Source organism: Gopherus flavomarginatus, chromosome 3 (assembly GCF_025201925.1).
Source record: "Gopherus flavomarginatus isolate rGopFla2 chromosome 3, rGopFla2.mat.asm, whole genome shotgun sequence".
Lineage (NCBI taxonomy): Eukaryota > Metazoa > Chordata > Testudines > Testudinidae > Gopherus > Gopherus flavomarginatus.
The window spans coordinates 196,518,668-196,537,038 of NC_066619.1; the positions used below are offsets into that span (position 1 = coordinate 196,518,668).

Below are 18,371 nucleotides of genomic sequence, written 5' to 3' on the forward strand. Positions count from 1 at the left end.
GAAAAATATTTGTTTGGAAATAATCCAAATGTTTAATTTTAAATATTTCTAAAGAGAATTGATCCTGGGCATCCAAGCTCTGCAACTCCCAGCTCTGCTGTGGCTCCCAAGTTTTCTAGGCTGTCAGTTCCACGGCAAGGAGCCTAGAAGCCCTGACAGCTCCAGCTTGAACCTGGGTTCTTCAGGTTTTCAGGCTCCCAGCTCTATGGCAGGGAGCCTGGAAGTCTGGTGAAGGCTATGTGAGACTGCCCTATAGGTTTGGCCCCTGGAAGTGCAGGCTGCTTAGCTGCCTGCCAGGTGAGCTGGCAAGAAAGCAGGTAGGTTTCCAGTGGAACATTGCTTGTATTTTGTTGGAAGTTCACTGAAACCATCTCACTGGAAAATTCCCGACCATCTCTGTATTACACTCTTCACAGAAGAGTGTGTAAATGTAGGCTGTATTTCATGGATGCTGTATTTACTGTCTTGACTCATATATTGATAGTTTATGTGAAGGAGCTGAAAACCTCCAAGGGTGAGTGGGTGACTCAGTTCATATTTATACAGGTTTTTTGACTGAGAGATTTATTAAAGATGATGTCCTTGATTTGAAAACGGACCTAAAAAACTAATGCAAGAGGAGAAGGAGAAATTGGTGTTGGGGTGGGATAGAGAAGCTGAAGCATCCTGTGTGTCAGAATGTGATTTATAGTGTATTAGAATAATACTGCAGAAATGATGTCCCTTATAAAACATTAGTTCTTTGAAAGATAAGTGATTTAGTGAATTGTCTTAGTACTTTGAGATTATTTGACATTCATTTTTCCTTCTGCATACCTCATTCTAGGGTGAGTGGAGAGGTGTGTGTACACATGTGCGTACGCCACCGCAAATTCTTGAGTTTTCTGTAGAAGTGTGTACTCTGCCTATGTAGGCTCTCATATGGCTCCATCTCCATAGTATGTGTCTAATTTGTTCAAGGTTATTACTTTAATAGATAATTAGTCTTTAAATCATTTTAATTAGAGCATCTACATAGTAGTAACTGGATTGAAAGACATCTCTAAGAATTGTAGACACAGGCAATGGCTTATCTGTTGCTGATTCATGCTTACAATGGGAAAATCCCATTTTTACTTTCCAGTAGTTCTACTTGCATCCTATGAAGAATGCATTCTCATACTCTAAATCAGCACGATTGACATTTTATTAAATCAATATTTTTATAAAAGCTCTCATAACCTTTTATATTCTGCTCACATTATGCAAATACTTTACATAAGTATTACATACTTCAAAAAAGTGGTAGAAAGTTCTACTGTGCTCATTTGCAAAATATACTATATCAAATAATTTAGTTCATACATAAAAAAGGCATTCAAACCTTCTAGATTATTCTCGGCGGGCAGACATCAGCAACATTGTAAATAACAAAAGGATAAGGGAAAACCTTTCATTATTCTCGGTTGCAAAATGTCCTTTTAACCATTGTTTAATTTTCATAACTATTTTGTGTGTAACTTTGCTCTTATAGCCAGCTTTATATTGACCAGACTGACAAACAATCAACTGGGTGACACATCTGTCCACTGTTGCCAACCAGCGAAAAAATAAAAATCCCCCACCCCCACTTGTCCAGTATAAAAAGCTGCTTGTTCTAGCTGTACTGAATACAGAAATTCTGAGTGAAATGGGATACTTGTTGTGCTCATGTGTATGATAAATACACTGAATGCTTTTCCAATTCACAGTTATTTCAAAGCAGCTCTGATGCCTGAGCTCTGGGAACAAACCAAAAGATTTTGAATGTTTTTTTTATTAGCGTGCAGATGGACTAATCTGTTCATTCAAAATGAAACAAGATCATTATTAAAGCTCATTAAAATCATAGTAAGCTGCTAGGCTAAATCTTTGACATCAGGTTCCAAAGTATATTAAATGACTAAAGAGATCTTTGAGTGTTTAAAAACATGAAATTAAAACATTAATGTTTACTTTGTCAGTACTGAAAACAATTATTAACAATACTAAAGTCACGCAAGGCAAATTAGAAGTACCTTAAGATAAAGCAAAAATAATTTTCAGCTGAACTAAGACTTTTGTTTCAGAGTAACTCAATCACTGTTTAAATCATACATTGGTTTAAAATAACGGTTAGGGACGCACTAGAGCATGCCACGCATCCACATCAGGATAGATTTCACAGCAGAGGTTCATAAGTTGAAGATATTAATGGTTTAGCATTCCACCCGCTCCATATACCAAGCATATATTTGGATCCAGTGTGGTGTTAAATGGCCAAATAAACATTTTATAGTTGGCCTCTTTCATTCTATTCCCAAGGTATTCAGCCCATTTCTGAATTCTCTTGCCATTCCCCTGCAAGTGGGAATGAGAGTACATGTGAAGGGTCCCTCAGTTCACAAAGATTTAAAGACTCCTCTTCTTCCTCCAGTCAAACAGGGTCCAGCGGTCATCTCCCAGACTTCTTAATGATGTTTTCTTCTTGGAGCTGGTCACTTTGAGCCTATTACCTGCACTGGCACTGAGAGTACCACTGAGAGTAGCTTGGCTGCACCCACACACATGCTGCTGGTATCTGCCTTCTGTCAACCCACTAGGTTCTGCTGATCGCACATCTGTCCCTGTGTCTGCTAGACACGTCCGTCTTCCCTGTAAATTTCAGGGACATCTTACTGGATTTTCTTGTGTGTGATTACTGCACTACCTGTGTACAAAAAGATCCTTGCTCATGGTTGAGGGTTTTATATACAGCAACGGTAAAAAGGGGGGCCACAGAGTCCATCGCTTCTCTTCTCAACCACCATCTCACAAGCCTGGCTAATGAAGGAGCAACCTCTCCTCCTTCTCCTCTGCACTCTGCACAGACATGTTGTCTGTGTGCATTCTGAGCTGTCATGAAGGAAGGAGAAGGGAAGGCTCTGGAGTAGCTGAGCCTGCACCTTACTTTACCTTCCCCTCAATCCTCCTGTTGTCAGGACCCCAGAGATTGTCTAGACCCTGCCGGTCCACTCCGACATATCTTGGGAATGAAGAGAATTTTGCAATTGTCATGTTAATACAAACATAAGGGAATTAAGATGTTTGTTGTATTGTGAAATGTGGAAAACTAAAATCTGTTCATATAAAGTCTTTGCCGTTTCTAAACAGAAAATGATCATGTCATAGTCACTTTTTTAAAAATTCCTTAGAAGTTGAACCCTATTCAGAATTATCATTGAACACATCATCATCATTCTGCGAACATCCCTTTAATGAAGCTGCTTAGTTTTGTGGGTTAGCCTTGCAGGTCGCTGCAAGGTTAATGGATTGGTTGCATTGTAGGGTAGTGAATTAATTAGAACAATGCTAATATTCAGATAGTGTTGGCAAGATGTGCAAATTGCACTTGCAGAGTCTTGTCGTTTAACAATACGTAAGTTAAGGATGGTCCAATAATTTAAGGAAATGAAACAGTTTAATTTAAAAACAGAATAAAAGGGTTAAAGGTTTATTGCTAATCTGACGTGGCTAGCATTTTTCAGACTACCAGACAAAATGGGGTGCGTCTGTGTTGCTGGAGAAACCAAAGAATTAAATTTGACAAGAAAAGACCATTCACAAATGGAAGGTAGAAAAGAATTATAAAGAGGAGAGACGAGAGAACAAAAGACCCACCTGGGTCTAACGTTGCCTCACAATAATAAGAGGTGTAACAGGTCAGGACTGGATAGCAATAGAAAGACTTCTTTGGGAATATAGCACATCTCACAAAATCTTGTAGGCAACAGTGAATGTTCCATATCAGCAAAGCCTTTTTGTTTGTTTTGTTCATTTTTTCCTGTTTCTTTTCAGTTTTACCTAGTTTTCTAGCATCAAAAACCAAAGTGACTGGGATCAAGGTAAAATGCATTGAACATGGATCATGCAGCGATAACAGAATTTTAACCTACGAGCGCTTGATTGTTGTTTTAAAGCAACAGATTTGTCTGCTTAATTGTTTCATGGTACCAGTCAGCATCTTTATTTTGCTTGTGACCAGAAAAGTAGGTGAAAAATCATGTTACAAGACAAAACCTCTAGTTTCAAAGGGACAGTCAGGTGACTGATGATATCTGGAAAAATCTGAAGAATAACAGGGGTCCCAAGGCATTTTTGAATGGCCTAGAATGAAGTAGATCCTCTTCCATGCACCAGATTCGTACATCAAATCAGACACAATGATCTTTCATATACAGTTTTGTTTAGAAATATTTTTCTAATATCCTACAGACCTGTTTTGAGTGAGTCAGAAATTATTGCGATGCTGAAATTGGCTTAAATCTGCATACTGTCGTCTTAAAATTAATGTTGTTTACCTTCCAGTGACATCATGTAGTTTAAAGAGCACAATAAACTATGAAAAGAGCGATTAACATCTATGTGCTTTTATGTCATAGATGCTGTGAAGCCACTTGGCAGTTCTTTACAAGCATCTGCTGAATTACCGTTAGCTGTCAACACTTCACCACCATCTGTACAAGGAGAATCATCCTTACCTCCTCCATATCAACTAATTAACATCCCACCTCTGGAGTCCTCATCTAGCCAAGAAGATCCTCAGGATTACCTATTGCTAATAAATTGTCAAAGCAAGAAGCCTGAACCTACCAGGTAAATGAGTGTTTTAATTTTTTTTGCAGTAGTCGTTTCATTTGTATAGAGCAAAGATGGTTATTCCTGCAGAGCATTTTGGTATATTATGTAATTGTTTGAAGTCATTCAGCAGTCAAATGCACCAGTCTTGATTCTTTACCCCTGAGGTTCTCAGACTGGGGGTTGGGACCCCTCGGGGTCGCGAGGTCATTACATGGGGGGGGTCACGAGCCGTCAGCCTCCACCTCAAACCCCACTTGCCTCCAGCATTTATAATGGTGTTAAATATATTAAAAAGTGTGTTTAATGTATTGGGGGGGTCTCACTCAGGCTTGGGGACGTGAAAGGGATTGCCAGTAAAAAAGTTTGAGACCCACTGCTTTACCCCGTCACTTCTGCTCTTCTCCCTGTGTTTTGTGCTTGAATTTCTTGTTTTGATAATATGAAATGATAGCATCAGAGCCAGCATTTTTGTTTTGTTGTTGTTTTTCTAAATTATTTAAAATATTTGCTGATAAAATGTACCAAACTAATAGTCCCAGAGACGAAATATTTCTGTATATCTCAGGAATTAGGTGCAACTTGGATAGCAAAGATGGATCCTTCTTCTCACCACTCTCCATTATGTCTCATGCCAGCTCTAAGATGGAGAGGTGGCCTTTTTAGTACCTTGTACTTCAACCATGACTACTATCAAGGAAGCCAAATTACTAACAGTTACAGTGGTGGCTCGGTGATAGGGATAAAAATCAGCTCGGACCTGTACTGAGATCACCAAGTCATTTAACACAGGCTGCCAAGCAGCCCTCAAATGATAAGTTTTTGGATATTACTGACCTGAATCAAATTCAAACAAGAGATCTTAGAAAAATTAGTATGATCTAATTATGTCCAATTTAATATTAAATAGATTTACCCACCCTGTTATCTCTCCTAAAGAGTAGAAAACTAGAATATATCAAAAAACCTGAGTAGCTCTGGTAACTGATGTACCCAAGTAACCGCTGCTTCTCATTCTAAATGGAAACGTAATGCTCCCTGTATAGGAGGATGTAATATGTAGTAGTAAATATCCAGGAATTATTGCTTTGTTTTTCAGAATGGTCCTTGGAAAACTTTAGAAACCTCTCAAGCAGAGCTGCTTTGCTGTTAACAATTTAAAATAATGGTCCTTTGTGTATTTCTAGAGAAGCTTATTCTTTTGATTGCAAAAGGGCATATTTAAAGGCTAAGCAGAGGTCTGTGAAAGTGTTTTTCCTGAGTCTTCCACACATTCACTTAGAGCAATACCTTGTCAATGACGTGACTGTCTGCCAGGTTTCCATATTGCTGTGCCATGCATTCTGGAGCACCGCAGAGTAAGGTAGAATGGTCCTGGGGCCAGAGGAGTATTTCTTAGTCTTCTTGTTGCTGACTGCAGCCAACTCCCAAAATAACTCATTTAGGGCAGGCAAATAAGCCTGCTCTTCTGCAGTCCATGGAAGATGAAGGTGCTGGGCAGCCCCGCCACATCCAAAACAGTGCTTGGAGTGGAGGGTGCCCACTGGCTAACTCCTAAAATATTAAAGGGAAGAATGTCCACAGTGTCTTGCAACCTGAGGGGAAGGAATCTGTGTAATATGGAGCAGTGGTAGTTGCTCTATATTGAAGGTTCAAGCTCGTTCTGTATTATAAGTGTTAGACATTCCACTACTAACTTCCTCATTCCCCCCTCAAAACCCCAATCTTTCTGAAATATATCACATCTCTTTCGAGAGTAAAGATTTTCTGAACAGTTTGATTTAAAAAAATAGTTTTAAAGATAATGTTTTGAATATTTAGCTGTAGTTTACTTTCTGAATATGATTCTAATCCCTTTTTGGCTCATTGTCTCGCCAGGATGGCTTGGCCTAAAACTCCAGATTGGTTTTTTGGTGGTGACAAGAAGTCTTCCTCAGCATTTCAAGGGGTCTAGTTGTGGTAGGGGCAGGTAAAGAGTTGTGTAAGTGCTATGAAGAGCACTTTTTAGAAATATAAATTGGGCATCTTCTGACTCCAGCTGCTGAACGGAGCCAGAATTGAGAGCATGGTTTGAGGTGGGAGACTGGGAAGAAATGTGGAGGAATAGGAGTCTGAGAGGGACCATAGAGAATGGTAGGGGATTGACAGATGTGGCCAGTGAATTTCGTTTATTATTAGTTTATTGTGTGATGTTATGTCATATATAATCGTTGTATGCTAAATAGAGTTAAGTGGTAGAATTATAGAAGTATAAGATTGATCAGTAATTAGAAGGGATAATTTTGTCAGAATGTGAGGGTGGACTGTGTATGAATGGACTGCATGTCACCATGATTCCCTGATGGGGGAAGGTCTGGATGAGACAGGAGGAGAGAGATATAGATGGGGGGCAGGATGAAAGTTGGACATGGAGAGGGGAAGATGGAAAAAAAAAGGTGCTCAGGGAGCTGTGGTTCATTATTTTGCGGGTTATGGAATGTGTTGAATATATGGTGTTTTAAGTTGAGTATTTGAAGACCTTGTTATTCGTTGAGGCAGTAACACCACTAATAGTTCAGATTGAGGTGAGCTTGCTGTTTAACATTTAACTGTTTGTCCTTATTTTATAAAATAAGGACATAGTGTTACTGCAAAATAATGTTATATTGGAGTTTTAGCCCCAACTCAGCAATTTAGTGAAGCAATTGCCTAACATTAGGCATATATATTTTGCTGAAATGGGGCCACAGTAAATTGGAAATAGACCACCTTAATAACGAACTAGAACAGCTGCAGGTTGCCCACCACTGAACTAGAATTTCACAATACCTTTGCAGCATGTTATGTATTTATACAGATTATAAGGGGTCATATTTACACTGGGGGGTGGAGGAGAAACTTGTATGAGCGCACAGGAACAATGGTGAGTGAAGAAGGAATATATGGCATGACTGAAGTGACTACTTTCTTTTACTGTTAGTTTCTAGAATTCCATACCATTTTGAGGTTTGTTTTTTTTTTAAAGTAGAATAATTAATTTCTGGATTTTATAATACAGGTTCTATGTGTTGGTAGACTCCACTGATGCATCCTTTTGGCTTTTGGTATTTCTTAGCAAAGTTTTTTAATCATATTTTTAAAAAATAAAACATAGTAGTTATAATGCTGTAGGCAGACGTTATAATATTAGAAAAAAGTTACAAATTAAAGTAATTTTCATAAATGTTTAGTTTGGGAGTTTGTTTACCTTTTAGTTCATCCTTCAGCAGTGACCAATGTTCATCAAAAAATGAGGAGAAAATGTCTTTCTTTAACATGTTCCTTTTTAGAACATCTAGGAATCAGTGCATTCCTGTACATTTTGGGGAGGGGAACCAAGGGCAAATAGAGAATATTTCTAGGTTATTTCTTTTTTTGGAATTTTCAAGGTTCTTGGTATTTGCATTTTTAGTGCCAACATACATATATTTTATTTATAGATACTTTAAAAATGTACAATTACTGGAGTTGGGGGCATGTTAGAAATAATAGTAGTTGTATTAATAATCATAATATTTATTCTGTAGTACAGTTTTATGCCCCAATGACTTTGGACCATCCTTAAAGTTCTAATAGTTAGTAAAAAAATGTAATTACATTTGACTGCAGTGTTAAATAAGATTGAGAGTTCATCTTTGATCTTGTAAGAAAAATTGCATCCATAGAGTCTGTTTGATATCTTTAAATTTCTGGCTGGTTGGCAGAGATACATACAAAAGTAACAGCTGTTATCTTGCTGATCTTACTCCATTTTTTCCTGTTTATAAACCAGCCCAGGGTCATCCTTTATCTCTGAAGAAGGGAAAGAATATCTGCTACTGGAGGATTTTGAAAGTAAAAAGATTCCACTGCAGTGAGTGTATAATTGTTGTTTTTCAGTCTGTGTGAGAAATCAAGCACAGAGCCATAACCTGCTTGAAAATTTCATATTTGAAACATGTTCTGCATGGTCTGCTGTGAGTTTTAATATAAGAAACAACTATAACCCAACTTCAGTTTATCAAGATAGGGCTATGACAGCACCTATCAAGGCTGAACCCACATTTCTACCATGCATGCTTCTCACACTGCTCTTTTACCATTCCTGAGTGCTGATACACAATAGCTGCTTTGCTCCTATACCTTCTCTGGAGTAGTCTCTCTGCCCTGTTGTATTGATTCTCACACAGGGAAAGCGATTGGTAGAGGATAAGTGACCAAACTACTTACAGTGTATTAGAAAGTGGGGAGTTCAATCCTCAGTCTGCTTCAAAACTGAATATTTTTGTAAAATTATTTGTGTTCCTAATCCTCTGTCAGCAGCTATTTTTGGGAAGAGGAACCAAGAGCCTGTTAAAGGGACAAAAATATTTCTCTACCTAGTTCAAAGCCTTGTCAGGGACATGCATACTCCTCCAACTCCCAACGACATAGCTATATGGAGAGTGGGAGCCAGTTTGAGTATGGTCCTATGTTCTGTCACCACCTCTGTGCACCCAGGTCAGGACTTGAAGGATGTGCAGGACTCTTTTCATGGCACCATGGAAAGAGAGGCTGTCTTAGTGTGGAAAAGGAATGGGGTAGATACTATGTTGCCAGTGTTTGGGCCTGGTAATGCAGCGGTGTAAGGATAACGTGTAGTAGAACCATGATGCTAGGAGTTGGTGGGTGAGTGCTACTCTGGTAACAGATGTGGCTAATTTTTTTCCTCTTGCTACATTAAGTCAGTCTTTATTTTAAACAAATAGGAGTGCAGAGATGCTCTAAGTGCATCAGCATATAATACTTATTAACAATCGGAGCCAGAAAAGTTATTCATGACCTGCTATGGAAATGTATGGAAAAGTTATTCTAAATTATAAAATGTAGTTGTTCTGCACCCTTCACTAAACATCCTGCTTCTAGGGTCAGTCTGGAAAAATAATAGTGTTAATTCTCTTCTCAGGCTCTACTCAAAACCTGAGGTCTCCCAGTCTGAGATGCCATTCGTAGTACTTTGTGTAGATTTTCATAGTTATACCAATTCTTCCATGCCTGTTTTGATCAGCAGTGAAAGTTGTTATCGACATTTTAATGATCATTTATGCTTCAGAGATTGTCACAGTCAGATGAAAAGTGGCAATTTACTCCTCTCTTAGCACTGTTGTTTCAGCCTGTCTTCAAACTCAGACACACACAGATCAGTTTCGCCAGTTCTCATTTTGAAGGTTATAGTCACATCCATAAGGACTAGAGCAGAGGTCCCAATGCGGTGCCCGTGGGCACGATGGCACTCGCCAGGGCATCCATGTGCGCCTGCCTGCTGGGCACCAGACAAGCAGCTGCCGAAATGCCACCGAGAAGTGGCACTCTCAAGAAGCGCTACTGCTGAAATCCCACCTAATTTCGGCGGCATTTCGGCAGCAACGCCTCTTGATGTTGCCTCTTCACAGTGGCATTTTCGCGGCTGCTTGTCTGGTGGCCACGGTCCTTGGCGGCTAGTCGGCTGGCGCCCACTCCATGGAAGAGGTTGGGGACCACTGGACTAGAGACTCGGTTTTTAAAGAACAGTTTTTGAAAATGCTTAGATTCTAAAGCACAAGTTGCAACCACTAGGGAAAAAGGAAAGATGGCTATGCTGCCTCAAGTAGTCCAAATCTGATCCCTCTCCTATTTCCTTCTGTTTAGCTTTCATGAATGCACATGGACAAGAAAGAGTAAGGAAAAGCATTGTTACTTTTAGAAGTAATTACAGTTTAATATGGTAGCATTACTAGGTAGCATATTATTAAGAGGTATCTAGGTTAGCATGAACTGTACTCTACCAGAGTGGCATCCATGTACTGTTATTGCACTACTAATTTTCAATGATGGTTTTAGCTGTTTCCTGCATGTTGTGCATTTATAGAATTAAATAAAATGCAACACAGCCTCATTAGGAGGTCTCTCAAAGGCCCGTGTAAAAGGCTCCTTAGCGCTCAGAATTGGTAAGTAAGATTTTAAAGATATTTGTAATACTTTTTGTGTTCAATATTTTAAAGCCCACTTGGGTTTCTGAGCATAGGTAAATAGAGAATATGTAATGGATGACAATGATAGTAATAACTGCATAATCCATGAATGGAAGAGTGAAAATAAAGTGTGCTGTATTGCTTGCCACAAGAATTTCTATTCTGTTGTCATATCATGCTATGCTGTGTGTTTTTTGCCTTAATTTATATTTTATTTTTATAACTTTTTTTAATTAATTGAAGTTTTTGAAGGTGTGTGTGCACGTGCACTGAGACTAATATTCTTTGATATTATAGTTTGACTACTGTTTCTACAGGATAGAAAAATATGACTTTGAGACCTTTTGTTTGTCACTGGTATGGTATATAAAATTATGTCATCTTTATTCAGTCAAAACTCGCATTGCTTTTGCTGGGAGTTCTGGTTGAATAAGCACTAGAGAATCAGGTTGTATATTTGTAAGTGTGTAACTTTTCTTTTTACGGCTCCTAGTATCCAAGACATTACATGTTGTTTTTATCTTCAGTCAAATATTTACTCCAATAATTTTATAAACTGCCCTGTAATCAGTTACATGACTGGAGTAATAGGGGTAATAGCTGTACTTATTACAATGATATACTCAAATTGTGCCACACAGGCAACAGTAGATTCCAGTGGTACTTAAATTAGAAAATAGTGTAGTGTATTCAATACCAATATTTGGGCATTGTGGGTAAATGCTAAGTTTAAGGGTAACTACTCTACATACCTATTAGTATTTTCATTCATTTTGACTTTTGCGTTAAACTAACTGTCAGGATTATCAACTGAATTTTTGTGCCACAAACAATGTGATGATGGAATTCTACACAAGAGGGGAGAGCGAGTGCAGCTACGGCTTTTTTTGGTATTGTAGGTAACAGTTCATTGTTAGGTGTTGTCTTCATAAGAGATGTAATTTCCAAAGAAGCCATTTAAGACCCACTGTTTGGATTAAAAAAATATATATATCAACAATGCTGTCTTGTCCCTGGTCAAGACCAGAATACAGGTTTGTTCCCCATGTCCTGTAATTTTTTTCTTCAGACTAACTGCTTCAGCTTTTCTGCCTCCATTTTCTGTTTTACTCTATTCATTGTCTTCTATATGCTTGAAAAAAAAGTGTATGTCTTTAGGTATCTACTTAAAGCTGTTGCAAGTTACAAGGCTTTATTTTTTTTAATTGTATTTCCTTCATATTTGTTAGAGGAAGCAAGTTACCATAAGCCCAGAATTTTTGTGCTATGTCTGGACTGTTAACATTGCCATTAATGAGCTCTTCATATAGTGTGCAACATGTTTTTTTCAAAATACCCAGCCAAACAAGAAGCCTTCCAAACCAGTCTGAGACCTGATTCAAAGTCACAGATTTGTGAAAACCCCAGCTGCCTAGCTGATATGATGAATATATCCACACGTGTGTGCGCGCGCGCGTGTGTACATGTATAATTACTTTAGATCTTTATTTTAAATATTTTAGCTTAATTTTTTTAGAATTAAGAAAATGAAGACTTTTAGTTGCTTACATTTTAAATGTTCTGTTGTTCTTTGCAGTTGTAATGTGTTTCTTTTACATCAACATTTCAATCTTATTTTGTTTAGATTGCATGCTGACTCAGCAAAGTCCATCTCTTCTGAAACAGACTGCAATGATAATGTACCCTCCCATAAAAATTCTGCTCCATCATTGAGCAAGCATGCAGTGAACGGCTTTTTTCAGCAACAAAGTACCTATGACTCTCCGCCACCTCGAGCAGCATCAGTATCCATAGACTGCAGCCTTTATAACCTGCCTAGGAGTTATTCACAGGATGTTTTACCAAAGGCAACATCTCCAGCTGGGACTGATGCAGAAGGAGAGCAGCATGTTTTCAATACCCCTTCTGCTACTTCTTCATTAGATACACAAATGAGGCATTTCTCCATTAGTTATGATATTCCCCCAACACCTGGAGGTACTTATCAGATTCCACGAACTTTTCCAGAAGGAACTTCGAAGCTAGAGACTATTCCAGATATTCCTCCACCTCGGCCACCAAAACCACATCACGCTTCAGATCGATCTCCCGTGGAAACCTGTTGCATTACTCGCACTGCCTCAGACACTGACAGTAGTTATTGCATCCCTACAGCAGGATTGCCACCATCACGCAGTAATACCATTTCCACTGTAGATTTGAATATATTTCGTAAAGGTCAGTAGTTGGTGTCTCAACCTTGCTGCTTCAATCATTTTGTGCAATAGGCTGAGCTCTTTAAAGGAATGGAGCTAAGGGAATTATGCCCCCAATTTCTACTAAAAATAGGGTAACTAAGTCTCTTGGAATGCTTTGAAAATCTCAGCCAAAATGAAGACCATAAAAAGGCTTTATCAAGCTTTCTAGAGTGCCCCTTTTAAACATCAGTAATTTTAAATTAATTTTTAAGTTTTCTTTAAATGTATTACATAGAAACTTACTTCTAGTGACCTCATCCAAAATATAGGCATTGTATTTTAAATTTTGATGTTCCAAGTCTCAAGAATTTATTAAGATTGTCTAGCGCAGCCTTCAAATATACTATTGCCCAAATTATTTGCAGACAACATACTTCATATTTCTATATGTTTTATATTATAATCCTATGTGGTAGTGGTAGTCCTGTGATAAATCATATTTATCATGGACCTTCGTTACTTCACCTGTGTGGTGCACTGTAACAATGTTCCCTCAAATTTTTTACATCTGAGTGCGGAATGAATTTTGTTATGTGCACCAACATGGAGGTGATGTTGATGGGGGTGAGGCCAAGGGGTTCGGAGTGTGGGAGGGGGCTTAGGGCTGGGGCAAAGGGTTGAGGTGTGGGGAGCGGTGATGGCTCTGGGGTGGGGTCAAGGATGAGGGGGTTGAGGTGTAGGAGGGGGCTCAGGGCTGTGGCAGAGGGTTGGGGTTAGGGGGATGAGGGCTCTGGCTGGGGGTGATGGCTCTTGGGTGGGGTTGAGGATGAGGGGGCTGGGTACAGGAGGGGGCTTGGCTGGGGCAGAGGGTTAGGGGGATGAGGACTCTCACTGGGGGTGAGGGCTCTGGGGGGGCTGGGGATGAGGGGTTCAGGGTGTGGGTGGGGGAATCAGGGTTGCGGCAGAGGATTGGGATGCGGGGGGCTGGGGGTGAGGGCTCTGGGGTGGGGCAAGGGATGAGGAGTTTGGGGTGTATGCTGTCTCGAGGCTGCAGTGGGGAGAGAGGACTCTCCCCACCCCTCTCTCGCTGTGGCAGCTGTGGGGAATGGGGCTGGGGAGAGGCGCCTCTCCCCACCTGCGCAGAACTTGGTAGCCTGCTGCACGGCCATGTGGTTTAGAGGCAAGTTAGCACTCTAATCCACTTTTGCCAATGCAGTGGCTCACATTCCAAACCTACAAGTAGCTTCTAAACTAAACTGCTAGAGAGAGTTTTCCTTCTTTCCCTCACATATGGAGTTCCCTGCTCCTGTTCAAAGGTGCAGTCGCTCAAGGCCCAGCAGTGGAAATCCTCATGAGTGACAAGTGTAAAGTCAGTGGCTGTTCTAAAATTGTTCTGGAAAAATGACTTGCTTGAGTTCCAAGTTTCTTGAGTCTCCATGATCCAATATATTTACTTAATTTACATATGTCTTTTCTACTTGTCAAACTCACTTTGGTTTGCAGAAGTCAAGCAATCTTATTTTCTTTTTATGTGTCATCACTAGTAATAAAGATCCTGTAGGCAAGTTATAACTGGAGTTGTACAGATGTAACTAAGGGCAGAATTTGGATACTGTGTGTTTGCATAAGTATAATATTAAGTTATACTTTGTGCTGCAGGGACTTTCTCTCTGGTTGTGATTTGTGAGAAGGCAAAAGGGGGGGGAAAAAACCCAAACCTTCAGCTTGAACTAGAGTTGACATTCAGTTTGCAGGACTGATAAGTAAAAAAAAAATCTCATTACCTCCTCTTTCTATGAGAGCATTATAGACTCTTAAATGAATGGATAACAAGTCTGTGGCTTTGTAGATCCAAACCAGCCCTGGATTCAACCCAGAAAGCTATCAGAAAGGGGCAGTTGAGGATTCCTCCTGATACCAGGGAATCAATAGATGTCACAAAACTGGCATAGTCAACACTGTGCTGCCTCTCCATCCCACCACAACCATCTATCTGCAAATGGGGTGGAACACATAATATCCAGCTGGCTGCAGCAAAAACAGAGCAATTCAGAAGCTGTTTTAAGTTACACTGGGGCTGGCCAAATCACAGCAGTTTTCCCTTCCAGGGTGATTTTTCAAAGTCTCTTGACACAAAAAGTATGAGGCAGTCCTCACTGCCCTGACCATGTCACTCCAGTAATGTCTCAGGCAGTCTTCCTGTTCACTGCCCCGTAGTGCCACTCCTTCAGTGGCTGGTAGGGGAACCTGGGCCCACCCTCTACTCCAGGTTCCAGCCCAGGGACCCGACAACACACAGCCAAGATTTGTTCAGTCCTCAACCTTGCAGCTTACTCCCTGGGCTGCTTCCTACTCTGTATCCCACAGGTTATCTTGTCTACCATGCTCTCTTCAGGGTAGGCCCTTCTCTGAGGGCCAGACCTCCTCAGGGTTGTACTCTTTCTCTGGGTTCCTTCCTTCCTTCCTTCCCTTTCTACTAAAGAGGAGGTCACTGCAAACTTCCTCCTGGAAGCCTTTTCTGATGCCAGCTTCCTGTGTTTATGCTAGCCCAACCCACCTTTGCTCAGGTGATCTCTCTAATCAGGGCTTTCCACTCAGCCTATATCTCCCTCTTTTGCTGCTTAATTGGCTGTTTGGGCTCACCTGGCCTAATTCATCCCTCTCAGAACCAGAGTCGGGTGTATACCCCATCACAAAGGTATTGAAGGGTGGTCTTTAGGTGCCAACCTTGTTACTACTAAGATTTTTCCAGTTGAAGATAGTCTTCAAAAGGAAAAAACTTGTAGATGTGGTAATAGAAGAATTTAGACTCTGGAAACAGAGTAGCAAAGCATAGGGGCTCTTGATTAAGGATATCTCTATTGCAAAGTATCATTGAAATCCTAGAAATCTTTTACAAAAGAGGGTCAAATTAATATTGGATTTGTCTTTGATATCTGAAAGTGGAGAATTATTCTTTTTTGTTCTTATCAATGTCATTAAAGGAGTGTAATTTTTTTTATATCAATCATTCAGTATAAGGTTAGTTTCTAATGGCCCCATCTCGCTGCTGTTGAGGTCAATAGAAAGAGTCCCACCGACATCTGTGAGGACTGCTATAAGCCCTATGTGTCTAGATAAACCTATACCTTTGTTTCTGCTGGTACAAAAAATATATTTGCCTCCCTATGATTAAGTATATGTAATGCAGTTTGTCTAGAAAAAATCAAAATATAATAATTAAAACATATTTGTATTTCTGGACTTTAAAGTATACTTATTATTTTCCATATGAGACTTAACACTTTTTTGGATGTTTCTTAACATTCAGCTGCTTCTGCCCAAGGAAAAATTTGCTACTTACTTAAGTTTATCTATCTTTTTTCTCTTTCAAACTAAGATTAATTAAATATCAGAAGCAATATACATGTCTGTTTTTAATAATAATGGAAAGATTGGGAGATAGTGGTGTTACATCTCCAATCAAATACAGAGAAATCCATTCCATTAATCTTGTAAATATCTCTGATGCTCTAATGGATGCCCTAGTTTTCTGAGACAGCTGAACATAACAATGTAATGTTAATATAAATTATTAAACCAATTAGAGTAATACTAATTATAGGTGAGGGATCTTAAAAAAGAAGTCCTGTGGAGAGAGGAATTAGGTACGGAACATTTTAAGGCAAAATACAAAAAAGGAATTGATGATATAGTTGTATGGATATTATTTTAATGTTTTGTTTGATGGAAAGAATGAATTAGAATTTCAAAATTACAACATCTAAAACCAAAGTCCAAAAGGCCATCCCCTTCCTCAAACGTTTCACTTGTAAACTTAGCAAAATTGAAATGGAAATATTTATAAATATATAAAAATAAATAGGCAACCCACAATAAGATAGGCAAGAACTAGAATTTCTGTCCCATGGGAAATATATTTCATTCTGATTTGGAATTTAAAGTTGAAAATGTGAAATTTCACATTTCCAATGGAAATTTTTCAAAAAATTCCATTTTGGAAAACCAAAATGGATAGTTTTGAAAATTTCCAGATTAGCTGGTCGACTGGTTTGCCAGTGCACCAGCAAGCCAGTTGGAGAGCTGGCCTCCCAAGTTGCTGGAGGCCCTGGGAGGCTGGTCTGCCAAGGAGACAAGCAGGTGATCTAGCAGGAAACCAGGTAGTTTCCTTTGAAAGTTTTGATGGAATTTACATGTTTCTGTGGAATGTTTCAATTCTGTTGAATCAGCAATTCCCAATAGAAAATATTCTGTTGGAAAACTTCTGACCCACAATTCTATTCTTAAACTTACTTTTCCTAGTAGAACTGCATGTGAAACACCGAGATCTCAAAATATTGATATTTTATACTATTTGGAAATGGGACCTCTTAGCTTTTCAACAGGATGCATCACTTGTTTCTGGCCCTGGAAAATGTCAGTATCAGATCTTTAAAGTGTGACTTATACTTGCTGATAAGTAGTGGAGTCATCCCAAACGTAGGGTGACAAAATCTTTATACCACTCTGCACCATCATATAGCAGGTGTATCTGTCTCTCTTTCTCTCCCTGTTTGATTATTTGATGACTAGCGCTTTAAAGATCAGTAACTTGAATTGCACTTGAAAGCAGATAGTAAACAACTACAGACTGGAAAACTGGTCTAATGTACGTACATGACAGGTACTGAGATGAGAAAATAAATATCTACTTTCACCCCTTTCATTCTTTAGATATTAGTTCTCAAGACTGCTATGATATTCCACGATCATTTCCAAATGACAGAGCTAGCTCACTGGAAGGCTTTGTAAGTATGATTTGATCTGACTTGAGACTATACTGACAAAACATTTGCATGTTATGTGTTCTGTAGTACAAAAACAGGGTGTAGAGTTACACAGTATTTTTAGTAGATGAGATTAAAATATGAATCTGATTTCACAGCTGATAGCATAACTGATTATTTTGTTGTTAAAGGAAATGTATGTTAATTCTAGAAAAACAGAAGCATGTTCACAGTGGGAAGTGTTTCAAGTGAAGAACTGGATGAAAACTATGTCCCAATGAATCCTAACTCTCCACCACGGCAGCATTCCAGCAGCTTTACTGAACCCATACAAGAAACAAACTATGTACCTATGACACCGGGTACATTTGATTTTTCGTTATTTGGAATGCAAGTCCCTCCACCCGCCCACATGGGTTTCAAGTCCAGTCCAAAGACCCCTCCCAGAAGGCCAGTACCTGCTGCAGAATGTGAACCACCACCAGTGGATCGAAACCTCAAACCTGACAGAAAAGGTGAGAAAAACATGCTGTGGAAGTTGCTCTTACCCTATAAGATAATGATTTAGCGCTTCAACTTTTCATACCAAAATCAAGATAGTATGAAATGATTGTTTTCCAATAATTCAGACAAAAAAAACAGAACTAAGAATCTTTAGAAAGTATTTGGTCATTTAAAATTATCTGAGTAATAAAACTGAATATTTCTGTAGGTTTAAAGATTATAGCTCTACATGTTTTTATTAATCAAGATGTGGCACGCCATTTCCTGTTATAAACTACAAAGTATCTGTAAACAGACTAAGAGTTGTGAGTTAGTTCTTATAC

General features: G+C 39.1%; 1 protein-coding gene across 8 annotated transcripts in view; it reads left to right on the forward strand.

The window, feature by feature from the left end:
• The window catches only part of GAB1 (GRB2 associated binding protein 1), a 135,305-nt gene that overhangs the window by 94,365 nt on the left and 22,569 nt on the right, over window positions 1–18,371 (forward strand). For 5 of the 8 annotated variants that reach the window (XR_007773451.1, XM_050946381.1, XM_050946375.1 and 2 more), the window contains exons 3-7: window positions 4,419–4,632; window positions 8,405–8,485; window positions 12,226–12,818; window positions 17,492–17,565; window positions 17,756–18,059. Coding sequence is in view for 7 of the 8 variants with exons in the window: in XM_050946381.1 (XP_050802338.1) it covers window positions 4,419–4,632; window positions 8,405–8,485; window positions 12,226–12,818; window positions 17,492–17,565; window positions 17,756–18,059 (1,266 nt within the window). In the remaining variant the exon portion in view is untranslated. The remainder of the gene's footprint in view (window positions 1–4,418; window positions 4,633–8,404; window positions 8,486–12,225; window positions 12,819–17,491; window positions 17,566–17,755; window positions 18,060–18,371) is intronic. The other 3 variants (XM_050946382.1, XM_050946376.1, XM_050946379.1) reach the window with 1 other exon arrangement.